Genomic DNA, 13,684 nt, shown 5'->3' with positions numbered 1-13,684 from the left:
AAGCAGTCTCAGGCTATATGCCACATTCGGATTTTCTATCAAATATATATCTAGCTCCACCACAGCCAGACCTCCCTAATGCTAAGAGTAAAGGCACCCAAACCCGAACGCGGAGCAACGAAACATCTATAAACCCATGTACAAAGCTTATCCCTGTCTAGTAGTAAATACATCCTTCCGATATCCCAGCTCAAACCCAGCCCGTTCAACATTCCTCGCACTCGTTCCCGTCGGCCATGTAGTAACAGTAGCAACGTCAATTCCCTCCTTCTTCGCCTCGTCGAGTCTCGCTCTTAATAACGCTGTCTGCACGCCCTGACCCCGGTACTCAGGGACTGTACTGTCAATATATAACTCGGCAACTCGACCTAGAGGCGTGGTGATCAGCGCCATTCCTGCAGCCCCGGCAATCTGTCCACTTATCCGAGCGAGGTAGAGTCGCGTATCTCCACGGCGGGTGGCAGCGCTGGCTAGAGTATGGAACAGATCGAGTTGATCAGATGTAGAGTTGTTTCCGAACCCGGTGACAGATGTTTCAATGAAGATGGGATACTCTTCGGCCGAGACGTGGGTTATGTGTATTTCCTCAGCGTTTCCATTGTCTTCATACTCTCGTAAAGGCAAGATATAAGCATTCATCTCCGCACAGACCGTCCATCCTCTCTTATCCAAAGCCTCTCGTGCACTGTGATGTGCAAACGGACAGAGGTTAATCTCCGGGGATAGCCCAATCCCCCTGTAAAGGCGTTCGACAGCCTCGAGATCCTTCTCAGAGACAGGTCCGTTCATCCCAAACCCAGCAACATGATTCAGTTTCCGCCCAAAAGATGGCTTTGTGACAGCTGCTACACCTCCACCGATAGGCTCTGCTATGGATCTTTGAGATGGGAAGAGTGCTTGCACAGCTTGAATTTGCGCCTTGATGAACAGGATTTCGGCAGTTTCGACGAGGTGGGCTGTCGCTGAAGATATGGAGGTCATTTTGAGAAGATAAATTTGTGGAAAGTAAGTCTTTTGACTAGCTTATGGTTCCATTGATGTGCGTCGTGGGGTTTTATGGAGCTGGGTGCTTCGTATTTGCTCCATATCATGACTCACTAGTCTTGGTGAAGTACTACCGGAGTTGTGCTCTCTCTCCGGATTGACATTTTTCGTAATACATGATTCAATGACAATTGTAGAAAGACAGTGAAAATAAAGATAAATATGCTATTAATCCCATAATCTATGTAACTCCGAAATATATATTCTACCCTAGAAATATCACCGAATACGCCCAAAACAAAAAACAAGCACACAAAGAATCCAAAAGAAACCAGGGTATAGAATCCAGAAACCGCAAATGCCCCAACAACTACTACACAACTACTCCCCAAGTCCAGCCCTCGCCTCGGCGCAGGCCTTCCGAATCGCACACTCCGCCAGCCGCTGCAAATCCGCCATAAAGCTCTCAACAAGACGCACCTGCACCGTGAACGACTCCGGCGCCTGCTGCCAGAGATGCTTACGGAGGTGCGTGAGGGCCGAGCGCATGAGATGCAGGTCTGTGGCGCTGGAGACCTCGAGCGGGTTCATGAGGATGTTGGAGAAGACGTGGATTGTTGAGACGGTTAGTTCGGGGAGGCAGAACCTGTCACATTATTAGCCATTCTGGACCATGAAGAAAGTGCATGGAAGGGTGTGTTTGGGCGTACATGAGATGATGTCCTAATAGATGCGGCTTCGCGTCGAGGAATTTATTTAGTAGCGAGCGGCCAGCGCTGATACTAACCGCGAGACTTGAGCCGGCCGCGCGCGTATCCTGGTTTAGAACCCATGCCGTGCAGCGACTGCTCGTTTGATGGATCGCGCTCATGCAGTAGTGGTACTGCATTCCGAAGAGGAAGTCCGCCATGATGGAGTCTGGGTAGCGGTCGGACGAGAATACACGGACTGTGGACCACCATTCTTCCAGCGTATTATCGAGGGTTCGGATTGTGGCAATGAGCTCGGCGTCGCTTTTGGTCAGGGCTGGGACGCAGTAAAGGCCCCGGTAGATTTCTGCTTGGACGATGCAGAGGCGGATCAGGGTGATGAAGGCTGCTGGGTCGTGGCCGTGAACGCCGTCCGGGGAGGGCAGGGTGAGATCGCAGCTTGTAGTGTCGAAGAGAGGCTGGAGACCAGTGCGCAGACCGAGGATTTTATCGAACATGAAGCTGATCCAGAAGAGGTTGCGGACGTGTAGCTTTGCGAGAAGGGGGTCGCCGTCTGCGTCGGTGGGCTTAGGGCAGATGTTGCCTTTGAGGTGGAAGACGTATCGGGCTGCGGAGGATAACAGGAGCTCTATCTTCAGGATATCGGCAGATACAGCCTGACAGCAGAAGGACTGGCCAGAGTTTAGTGGCAGCAGCTGGAAGAAGCTGTAAGGCTTACCAGCATGAGGATGGCCTGCAACCCGTCCAGCGTAACCGACTCTGAAACGAGGTCTGGCAATAGATCATACACCTCTTGGGCAAACTTGTCAGTGTACGTGATGGTACTTTCCGTCCCAGTGCCTGCGCTAAACGAACTCAGCGCCATAAAAGCAAAGATACATGCCCTGGCGCTGGCAGGGCCGGGCGATATCTCAGACAATTCATGGTTGTAGGCCGCTCGGATGGTGTATTCGAAGCACGCTGCGTTAATAACGGGAAACAGGCGATACGATATAGTCTTCTGGTAATTCTCCAGCAACTGCCGGAGAAGCCTGATGTCAGGGAGTGGCAAGCGCTGGGGACTGCCACGAGGGGAGGATTGAATCGGCAGTGTGCGATACCAGTCGAGAGTGACTTCTTCGCCAGTGCGAGCCTTGATCCACTCGATTCCAGCAGCAGAAAACACAGGCAGGCCGTTGAACCCACCGATACTCCCCAGGGATTGTCCGGCGAAGCAGATGGTCGCTCCAAACCCCTGTGGTGCCACAGCCTGTGGACCGGGTGTGGGGTACGCAGACCGAAAGAGATCCTGGACTTGTTCTACGAAGAGTCGAAGACAATGTTAGAGCGGGAAACATATTCCGTACGTTATACTTAAAGGCAACCGACCTTGTTCGATTGGTGTGCTCACGTCTGATGTAGGGGGAGACCTGGCGACGTTAGCACCTGTCAACCGGGATCGTGCCGAGAGCTGCAACTGGAAGCCGAGACAACTGGAAGCCGAGATCTCGGCCCGTAAATGGGAAATGTATGAGACTAACTTGAGCTTGGTATCCTGTGGCTTGCGCGACCGGTCGAGGTCTTCATTGCGGGCATACGTGCAAGGGATGCTGTGGTGGTGGCACCAATCACACTTGGGCAACGCGCCATCGCATTTAATCTCGAGAATGTTAGTACGGAATGTACACAGTAAAGCGGCACGATTGAAGATCCGGATACAATATCGGCATGCTCAGGAGGAGGTATGGGGGAGACTATCTACCTTCTTCCTGTAGCACGAGTCGCAGGCATACACACGACGGCGCCGCTTCGGTCGCTCACCAGCGGAGATCTTGGGTGGCATAATGGCAAGGATGTGAATGGCCTGCAAAGTGACACAATAACGAATATATCCGGATATATTGAAGAGACGGTTCCGGCCTTTGCGGCTGCGTCAACGACCAGGCACGGAGAACGGGCGCCCAGAGCCCCGTAAACTCCAGTAAATTCCGGTGACGACGGCCAGATCGGCCGGCCAAGTCCCGACAGCTCCTGTCAGTGAATTTACTGGCCAATAATGAGTGATAAATGGATGGGGCTGGTATAAGTCCGCTGACTCATCGGAGATAGAGATTTAAAGTTATGCTCGGATGCGCAGTCTTGGGATCCGGGAGGCTCAGCCACTGGAACATCATTTGGATCTGAGGATCTGAGCCTGTCAGCCGGGTCGGAATGTCCCTGGCTTCCGTCTTCACGATTGGTTCCAGACTTTTCTTCTATTTGCAGACATTTCTTTTGCCTGGACGTGTGAATATGCCTGACTAAGCGGGTCTGCCCTACACGGAGCTCCAAATCCGGTCCTGACAAGAGGACAAGCATTATGGGTCATTGGATTCACTATTGAACGCCTTGTCAGATACTTCCGAACCGATAATGCGTCCACGGTACTCATGAATGTCTCGGGGGTGCACGTTCCGGACGAGATAGTTATATATCCTGCTCCCGCCCACATACCGTAGAATGGAGAACCATAAACTACAACCAACTCATACTCAAGATGAGCTCCCACACTCAAGATGAGCCGTCACTTGACACGGACTCGTTCTCCTCCAAGGATAGTATCAAGGGAGCCGAGTCTATTCACCGATCTCCTATGGGCCTGATCAGCCCGTCTGAAACAAACAACCTACACCGTATCGCCACAACCCAGTCACGACGACGATCGAGCATCCACGCAAACACATATACAAACAATGCATTTGCCGAAAATGACCCAGCATTGGACCCCCAGGCTGCAGAGTTCAACCTGGAGCGGTGGCTCAAAGCCGCCATGGTTGATGCCGAAGGACGCGGCCTGTCAACACCACAAGGAGGAATACTCTTCAAAGACTTGAACGTCTCCGGCTCTGGAGCTGCGCTGCAGCTACAGGATACCGTCGGTTCCATGCTCTCTGCACCTTTGCGAATCCCCGAACTACTCCGCCAGAGACGCTCGCCGCCTCGTCGGATCTTGAACAGCTTCAACGGTGTGATGAAGACGGGGGAGCTATTGCTTGTGCTTGGACGGCCGGGTGCGGGCTGCAGTACTCTTCTCAAGACGATATGTGGTGAGACGAATGGGCTGGACATCGACTCGTCCAGTTCCCTGCATTACAACGGGGTGTCTCAGAAGCGGATGATGAAGGAGTTCAAAGGCGAAGTCGTGTACAACCAAGAGGTACGCACCTAATAAACAAGTCAAACTAAGGAGAGTATACTAACAGCCCAGGTTGATAAACACTTCCCCCATCTCACTGTCGGACAAACCCTCGAATTCGCAGCTGCTGCCCGCACACCGCAGCACCGCATGCGCGACATGACCCGCGACGAGTTCGCCAAATACACAACCCAGGTCGTGATGGCCATCTTCGGTCTGAGCCATACATACAATACAAAGGTCGGCAACGACTTCGTACGCGGTGTCTCCGGAGGCGAACGCAAACGAGTCAGTATTGCAGAGATGGCACTGGCCGCGACACCGTTTGGGGCCTGGGATAACTCCAGTCGCGGCCTTGACTCGGCTACTGCGTTGAAGTTCGTCGAGGCGCTGCGATTGCTCGCTGACCTGGCCGGGACTGCGCATGCTGTTGCTATCTACCAGGCTAGTCAGAGCATCTACGAAGTCTTTGACAAGGTGACGATCTTATACGAGGGTCGCCAGATCTTCTTCGGGCCAACTTCAACAGCAAAAGCCTTTTTCGAACGGCAGGGCTGGGAATGTCCCTCTCGACAGACGACTGGTGACTTCCTTACATCTGTTACGAATCCGCAAGAGCGTCGTGCTCGTGAGGATATGAAGGGTGTTGTCCCCCAGACGCCTGAAGACTTTGAGCGGTACTGGCTCGATTCGCCCGAGTATAAAGAGCTCCTCAAAGAGATGGAAGACTTCGAGACGGTCCATCCTCCAGGCAACGATGACGCAGCAGCGACTGGATTCCGAGAGGTCAAGGAAAAGACGCAGTCCAAGAACTCGCGGGCAGCCTCTCCATACCTGCTCAGCGTGCCGATGCAGATTAAACTGAACACGAAGCGTGCATACCAGCGAGTCTGGAACGACATGTCCTCGACCTTATCAACAGTCATTGGAAACATCATAATGGCCCTCATCATCGGCTCAGTCTTTTACGACCCCCCAGACACGTCCGCAGGGTTCATGTCGAGAGGCGCCACGCTCTTCTTCGCGGTGCTGCTGAATGCCCTAACTGCCATGTCCGAAATCACCAGTCTCTACGCCCAACGCCCCATCGTCGAAAAGCACGCCTCGTATGCATTCTACCACCCAGCAACCGAAGCAATCGCCGGCGTGGTCAGCGATATCCCCGTGAAATTCACCCTCGCCGTCGCGTTCAACGTCATCCTGTACTTCCTGTCCGGCCTGCGCAGAGAACCATCCCAGTTCTTCATCTACTTCCTCATCACATTCATCATCATGTTCGTGATGAGCGCCGTCTTCCGCACAATGGCCGCTATAACAAAGTCCGCTGCACAGGCCATGGGTCTCGCTGGAGTCCTCATCCTCGCACTCATCGTCTACACGGGCTACGTCCTCCCCGTCCCCTCAATGCACCCCTGGTTCGAATGGATCCACTACCTGAATCCGATCTACTACGCCTTTGAAATCCTCATCGCAAACGAATTCCACGGTCGCGACTTTCCCTGCGCGAGTTTCGTCCCGTCCTACGCGGATCTGTCTGGCGATAACTTCATCTGCTCAGAACTGGGCTCTGTCCCCGGCGCGCAGACTGTCAGTGGTGATGCCTATATCCTCTTCAACTACAGCTACAGCTACAGCCATGTCTGGCGGAATTTCGGTATCCTGATTGCATTCCTCGTCGGGTTCATGGCCATCTACTTCGTCGCGTCGGAGCTCAACTCCTCGACTACCAGTACCGCCGAAGCACTCGTCTTCCGACGCGGTCATGAACCGGAGTATATGCGTCCCGGATACGTGAAACCAGCAGCGGACGAAGAAAACACCATGGAACTGGGCTCCGTCAAGCCATCTCGGGACGAATCCAAAGAGGAGCTCCCTCTCCCACCTCAACAAGACATCTTCACCTGGCGGGATATCTGCTACGACATCGAAATCAAAGGCGAGCCGCGACGATTGCTAGACCACGTCTCCGGCTGGGTGAAACCAGGGACCTTGACCGCATTAATGGGCGTCAGCGGAGCCGGTAAAACGACCTTACTCGACGTGCTAGCGCACCGGACAACAATGGGCGTTATCACAGGCGATATGTTCGTGAACGGCAAGGATCTCGATGCCAGTTTCCAGCGGAAGACGGGGTACGTGCAGCAGCAGGATCTGCATCTGCAGACGGCGACTGTGCGTGAGTCGCTCCGGTTCAGTGCGTTGCTGAGGCAGCCGGCGGATGTGTCGATCCAGGAGAAGTATGACTATGTGGAGGATGTGATTCAGATGCTGGGGATGCAGGACTTTGCGGAGGCGATTGTCGGTGTTCCTGGGGAGGGACTGAATGTTGAGCAGAGGAAGTTGTTGACGATTGGGGTGGAATTGGCTGCGAAGCCGAAGTTGCTGCTGTTCTTGGATGAACCTACCAGGTAAGTCTACACCAAAAGGTGTATATGGATATACTAACGAGTGTAGTGGTCTTGATTCGCAGAGTTCATGGGCTATTTGTTCATTCCTCCGCAAACTGGCAGACAGTGGACAGGCCGTCCTCTGCACGATCCACCAGCCCAGCGCCATTCTGTTCCAGGAATTCGACCAGCTCCTGTTCCTGGCAAAGGGTGGCAAGACGGTCTACTTTGGCCCGATTGGGAACAACTCGCGAACCCTCCTCGACTACTTCGAGTCCAACGGAGGACGCCAATGCGCCCAATCCGAGAACCCAGCGGAGTACATGATTGAGGTCGTCAACGCAAAGACCAACGACAAGGGAACCGACTGGTTTGATGTCTGGAAGCAGAGTCCCGAGTGTCAAGGAGTCCAGGACGAAATCAACCGCATCCACGAGGAAAAGAGCGCCGTCCAGCAGGAAGACGACCAGGGCATGAGCCACGCCGAGTTCGCGATGCCCTTCTGGTTCCAGGTCTACGTCGTCACGTACCGCGTCTTCCAGCAGTACTGGCGCATGCCGGAGTATATTATCTCGAAATGGGGCCTGGCTATCATGGCAGGGCTGTTCATTGGGTTCTCGTTCTACGATGCGAAGACTTCTCTCGCTGGTATGCAGACCATCATCTTCTCGCTGTTCATGATCTGCTCCATCTTTGCCTCGCTCGTCAACCAGGTATGTTGAACAACCCTTTCTTGCTGGTCATCCTTCTAACAATACCAGATAATGCCCCTCTTCGTAACCCAGCGCTCCCTGTACGAAGTCCGCGAACGGCCCAGCAAAGCCTACTCCTGGAAAGCCTTCCTCATCGCCAACATCACCGTCGAAATCCCCTACCAGGTGATAATGGGCATCCTCACATACGCCTGCTACTACTATCCCGTAGTCGGGTCCAGCCAGGCCTCCGACCGGCAAGGCCTCGTCCTGCTCTTTGCCATCCAATTCTACATATACGCCAGCACATTCGCCCAGATGTGCATCGCCGCACTACCAGACGCCGAGACCGCAAGCCCAATCGTCATCCTACTCTTCTCAATGTGTCTGACCTTCTGCGGCGTCATGCAAGTCCCCTCCGCCCTCCCCGGGTTCTGGATCTTCATGTATCGCGCGTCCCCGTTCACATACTGGATCAGTGGGATGGCGTCAACGCAGGTCCACGACCGCGAGGTAGTCTGCTCCTCGAACGAACTGTCCGTGTTTAACCCGCCCTCCAACCAAACCTGCCAGGAGTACATGTCCGAGTATATGAGTCTGGCGGGTGGGAAGCTGCAGAACCCCGACGCGACTGCGGACTGTGCGTTCTGCTCGCTGAATGTTGCGGACGAGTATCTGGCCGGCAGCGAGATCTACTGGGGCGACCGGTGGCGCAATTTCGGGCTCATCTGGGTCTATGTTGTGTTTAATATTGCGATGGCTACGTTCTTGTATTATATGTTCCGGGTGAGGAAGTGGGATTTGGCGAGTTTGAAGAAGAGATTTGGGAAGAAGTGATCTGATACTATTTTTGCTGTTTTAATGGTGTTGGAGGTTATGTCTGATGTTATTAGCGTATAGATAGACAATTTTAATTATTCTGAACAGACAGTAATAAAGATATAAATTGTGCAATTGCATAACTCAGTCGGGGACCCAATCTGGACCTCACGTGAAAAGACACGCATTCTCGTATTCAGACTTGAATCTTGACCATCTTGACCATCACATCCTCATCCAACTGAACAATTCAAATCATCAGAATGTCAGCCCAAAACATCTACGACAATTCCACCTTCTTCTCCGCCTACGGGACTCTCCCCCGCTCACAGCTCGGTCTACCAGGCGCCCCAGAATGGCCTGACCTGCGGTCCATGGTACTCGGGGACACCTTAACTCAATCCCTACAAGGGCAGCGCGTTCTGGATCTCGGATGCGGGTATGGCTGGTTCGCGCGATGGGCTCGAGACAGTGATGCTGCGTATGTGAAAGGCGTGGATATTTCAGAGAAGATGATTTCTCGAGCAAGGGAGTTGGAAACCAACTTGTCTTCTAAAAGTGAAATCAAGTATGAAGTTGCGGATATCGAGTCGATTACCTTCAGAAACGATAGCCAACAAGGAGAAAAAGAGATGTATGATCTGGTTTACAGCTCTCTAACACTCCACTATATTGAGGACCTGAGTCGACTCTACCGCGAGATCCACGCCGCACTGAAACAGGGCGGCAAATTCGTCTTCTCTGTTGAACACCCGATATGCTCTGCCCCTGTTAATCCAGGCCCAGACTGGAAATCGATCCAGGACGAAAAGGACGGCCAGGAACACAAGATATGGCCGCTGAACAAGTACAGTGATGAAGGGTGGCGAGTGACGAGCTGGCTTGGTATTGACGGGGTGAAGAAGTACCATCGGACTGTGGAAACATATGTCCAGTTTCTTTTACAGAATGGCTTTACTTTGACGGGATTCAGGGACTGGGCGCCCTCGTTGGAGGATGTGGCGGAGCATCCTGAGTGGAAGGACGAGAGACATCGGCCTTATTTCTTGTTGATTAGTGCGAGGAAATGAATGAACATGATTCCGAATATTGCGTAGATGCTGCTTGGCCATTCTGTAAACCATACTGCCCAGTCTTTACTTTCATGTCCCTGGTCCCAGTCTCTTAGCTATGACATACAACATACGAAGGCAGCTGCCCCGGGAGAGACCAGCGAATGGCATAGCTACGGACAGCTACAGGTGGATTTTCTTTCGAATGAACTTTAAATAGTAGTAAGCTGGGCAACTGCTCTTCCCACAATAATGAAGATAGTTGATATTACTAGATATCCACTCACAGACTGGTTGGGATCGCAACACGGATGAAACGTCTCCAGTTGAGTAGGATTATGGGCCATGCGTCCCTATCTTCTTCACCACCAGGTAGTGCCTATGGCGTCCTACCATGTAGGAGCTACACGGAACAAACAAACCCGAGCTGCGAGATTTATGAGGTCACTGCCTGCAGATACTATGTATAGGATCGTGATTGACCCGAAGCGGAGATGAGTCCGTCTATCCGTAACCAAACAGAACGTCAGACACAAAAACGAAAACAAGGGTCTGACGAGTCATGAACAGCGTACCTTGTTGACGAAACGGCAGGGTCTGGACGCACGGTTGCTTCAGCCAAGAAAGGGACCAGCGGAGGAATGCCAGAAAGAGCAATTCGCCGGAGACGGTGTCGGACTTGGCTCGGCTAAATGGCTTCACTGTATGATTGGAGGTTTATTTACTGCAGGACTGGCGATCTGCACTGCCAGGAGTTTCATCAGGCGCTTGGCGTGTGGGATAAACAGCCGACACTATGTATATAAGGTCTTTGGTCTGTACCAGAGACTCAAAATCCCACTCACAGCTTCCAACACTCCTATTCCACAAAAATGGTCTCCAGCCCCTTTATTACCACGGCAGTGCTGGCACTCGCCGCTACGGTCTCTGCACAGTGCGGCTCTGGCACGCCCGATGCCACCGTTGACGGCGAAGAGGGCGCCTACACTGCCGCCGTGGGTGGAAGCGAGGTCTACTCCGGCGACGACTACTACGCGGCAATTACTGCCGGTCTCGACGGTATCAGCTCAGGCCAACGCCTGTCAATCATCGCATCCGGCTCGATTGGCACTAACGTGATCGACATCGACAGCGGCAAGATCTTCGAGGGCTGCGGCACCATCGATGTCCAGGCGAACGATGGCCGGGGGAACATTCGGTCGCTGGGCACGCAGGATGTTCAGATCCCCTACCTCACCCTGACAGGAAGCCCGTACTTCGGTCTGCACTTCTACGGAGTGAGCGGTCTTTCCCTCGGAGAGATCACCATGAACTTGAGCGGCGGTCTCGGGATCCGCTTCGAACGAGACGAAGCTGCCAACACCGATGTGTCTATGGATGTCATCAACATTAGCGGCGCAGGCAGCCACGCTGTGGAAACTTGGAACATCGACGGCCTCACCATCAACCAAGTCATCGCGAAGGACGTCGGCGAGTGTGGTCTGCTCATCCAGGCCACCACGAATGCGCAAATCGGCACCGTGGACGCAGACAACGTAGCAACAGGCACCGGCTACGCAGCCTTCCGCATGGCCAACCAGAACGGCAGACTTGCAGATGGCAGCTACGAGACCAACGTGTTCGTCGAGAACGTGATCGCAAAGGGTGGAGGCCGTGGCGTGTTCTGTGTGTCGGAGTCTGGAGGTGTTGAGATCGCAAGCGTCGACATTTCTGACACAGAGAACAACGCGATTCTCATTGAGAACTGCTACGGGGTGTCGATTAATGGTGGAACTGTCACTGGTGGTGGCGATATTCGCCTCTCTGCTCGCGACGAGTTTGAGATTACCAGCGATATTTCGATCTCTTTGGAGGCTAATGGAGTGAATGTCGTTGAGAACCCATGCGGCGAGAACATCACTTGGGATATCAGCGGCGATGCCACTCTCGAGACTTGCTAGGAGTCTTCTTGCCTTCTCGTGTGGTTTGATTTGGCGATGTTACAGCTTGAGACATGTATATAAATCCAACGCTCATTTGTATCATAACATGTTTTGTTGTTATTGACACTGTCTGTCAACTCTCGTATTCTCTACAATTGCTTGAATTGTTTTAAGTGGGAATGCAAGCTGTCTCATGCTGAGACACTTGGCTGATATACCTCCGACATGCCGCGACGCGAAGGACTTGGCAGTGACAGAGTTAGCAAGCCTCGATTGGTGTATTCATAGCCTGAGTGAGCAGGTCGAAGGAATTACGCGAATGACAGACCAGCTTGATGTTTTACCTGGTGCCGTGGGCCAGTCCTGGTCGACTCCAGTTAGGGTTTACTTTGTAAAGGATACGCAAAGCATGTAGATAGCAAGCCTACAACTGAATAGGGCATAAAATAATATAGATATTGGTTCATGAGGATTACTTTCCCTTCCTGTCGTCTGCCTGCTTCTTCTCCTTCCACTGTGCCGCAATATCATCCCACTGCTTGACCTCATTGTCCCTCAGGTCGCCAGGGAAGAAGGTCCCCAGCATGCTCTTCCCCAGCTTCTCGTACTTCTTCTCGACTTCCATCAGGGTCTGCATGACCTTGACCTCGCCCACAACCTCTACAAAGTCGAGTGGCACCCCATAAGCCGCCGGGGTTCTCTTCCACCCAGCAACAAAGATATTCTGCAGCATCCCAATCCCTCCCACTGCAATCAGATACCAGGACCCAGTATCGACAGCAGAGGCCGTAATCAGCAAGACAACCCAAGCAATCCCCAGCGCAACAGTCGCCAGCTGCGCCGACAGCGTAATCGTCGGTTTATCAATCATCGAGAACCCCGTCGCCAGATCCTCCAGATCCAGCCCATGCCCATCACTCACAATCGCAATGGCATGCTGCGCACCATTGCCCCTCGTCAGGACAAAATTCTTCTTCGTCCTCGTATCCAGACTGCGACACGCCCACTTCTCAACGCTCCACTGCCTCAACGCCCCCGTCACATAGCACAGCCCCGTCGCAGCCCCCGTAATCATCAACACCCCCCAGTCCCCATCCAGCCCCGTCGGTATACTCGCAATCCCCAGCTGCACCAGCGTCACAGCCAGTCCACTCCAGAACAGCAAATCCCGCCCCGGAACCCCATGCCGCACCGTCCGACTCGGCTTGTAGATACTAACCACCAGCCCCGCCTGACTCGGCCGCGGCACCGTCACGCCCTCATCGGGATACTTCTCCGTCTCGCGCGCCTGGTCGAATTTCCACCGCGCATCTAGGAGCGAGTCTGTCTTTTCCCGGATCGCGCGGTCCATCCAGTAGTCGTAGTCGCGCATCATCCGCCCAAGCACCCAGCTGTTGTTGCCGCGCACGAACCCGTTCTTCCCGTTTATCAGCGAGCATCCTGTGTCGGCGTCCGGCATTAATCTGTACTCGCCTAGTGCGGAGCAGACGGCGGCCGTTGCATACGAGACCCATCCTGTATCGTTAGTCTCACGCCTATAAGGTAGGCATGTTTGTAGGCAAGAAAGAAATACCCACCAAATGAGAAAGCAACAGGCGTCAGCCACCCTCCCACTAACTGTGCCAGGGCGCGGTTGACGAGATCGCCGCCGATAAGCAGCAGGATGGTGAATGCGTAGTTGGAGGGCGTGGACCATTCGTCGCGGAAACTGGCTGCGGGGGCGCCGGGGTCGAAGTCGCGCTGGAGGAGCGTGAGGAGGGGCCGTGTGGGGGCCATCGTGGATATTATTCTGTTGCTGGACTGTTGGATGCGATATGAATAGGTGGTTGATCGGTAGGTTAGGGTATGGAGGCGAGCTGGATAGGGAGAGGGACAGGAACAACGCCCGTTTCTCACTGCGACAGAAACAAAAGAGCTACGGGGAAGTGCACGACAGGCAAACGGTTTAATAATAATGCTTTAAC

The 13,684-nt window shown here is 53.4% G+C and overlaps 6 protein-coding genes across 6 annotated transcripts; 3 read left to right on the top strand and 3 right to left on the bottom strand.

Moving 5' to 3' along the window:
- Positions 1-147: 147 nt before the first annotated feature.
- APUU_21908S (GNAT family N-acetyltransferase) lies at positions 148-981 on the bottom strand (the record flags this gene model as incomplete). Its single annotated transcript, XM_041700713.1, has 1 exon — positions 148-981. The coding sequence occupies one exon, from the start codon at positions 979-981 to the stop codon at positions 148-150; it is 834 nt and encodes a 277-aa protein (XP_041553670.1).
- A 384-nt stretch (positions 982-1,365) lies between these two features.
- Positions 1,366-3,516, bottom strand: APUU_21907S (Zn(II)2Cys6 transcription factor; the record flags this gene model as incomplete). The annotated part of the gene is made up of 6 exons (XM_041700712.1): positions 1,366-1,630; positions 1,695-2,365; positions 2,413-2,993; positions 3,063-3,103; positions 3,215-3,333; positions 3,436-3,516. The coding sequence occupies 6 exons, from the start codon at positions 3,514-3,516 to the stop codon at positions 1,366-1,368; spliced, it is 1,758 nt and encodes a 585-aa protein (XP_041553669.1).
- Positions 3,517-4,209: 693 nt separating this feature from the next.
- Positions 4,210-8,764, top strand: APUU_21906A (putative ABC multidrug transporter; the record flags this gene model as incomplete). Its single annotated transcript, XM_041700711.1, has 4 exons — positions 4,210-4,869; positions 4,921-7,256; positions 7,303-7,948; positions 7,997-8,764. 4 exons carry the CDS (start codon positions 4,210-4,212, stop codon positions 8,762-8,764), a joined length of 4,410 nt encoding a protein of 1,469 aa, XP_041553668.1.
- Positions 8,765-9,009: 245 nt separating this feature from the next.
- Positions 9,010-9,816, top strand: APUU_21905A (class I SAM-dependent methyltransferase; the record flags this gene model as incomplete). The annotated part of the gene is made up of 1 exon (XM_041700710.1): positions 9,010-9,816. One exon carries the CDS (start codon positions 9,010-9,012, stop codon positions 9,814-9,816), a length of 807 nt encoding a protein of 268 aa, XP_041553667.1.
- An 854-nt stretch (positions 9,817-10,670) lies between these two features.
- On the top strand, positions 10,671-11,738 carry APUU_21904A (uncharacterized protein; the record flags this gene model as incomplete). The annotated part of the gene is made up of 1 exon (XM_041700709.1): positions 10,671-11,738. One exon carries the CDS (start codon positions 10,671-10,673, stop codon positions 11,736-11,738), a length of 1,068 nt encoding a protein of 355 aa, XP_041553666.1.
- Positions 11,739-12,192: 454 nt separating this feature from the next.
- On the bottom strand, positions 12,193-13,496 carry APUU_21903S (uncharacterized protein; the record flags this gene model as incomplete). Its single annotated transcript, XM_041700706.1, has 2 exons — positions 12,193-13,235; positions 13,298-13,496. 2 exons carry the CDS (start codon positions 13,494-13,496, stop codon positions 12,193-12,195), a joined length of 1,242 nt encoding a protein of 413 aa, XP_041553665.1.
- Positions 13,497-13,684: the final 188 nt, after the last annotated feature.

Source organism: Aspergillus puulaauensis, chromosome 2 (genome assembly GCF_016861865.1).
Source record: "Aspergillus puulaauensis MK2 DNA, chromosome 2, nearly complete sequence".
Taxonomy (NCBI): Eukaryota; Fungi; Ascomycota; class Eurotiomycetes; order Eurotiales; family Aspergillaceae; genus Aspergillus; species Aspergillus puulaauensis.
The sequence above is the reverse complement of the archived record's forward strand: the minus strand, read 5'-3'. Positions and strand labels throughout refer to the sequence as shown.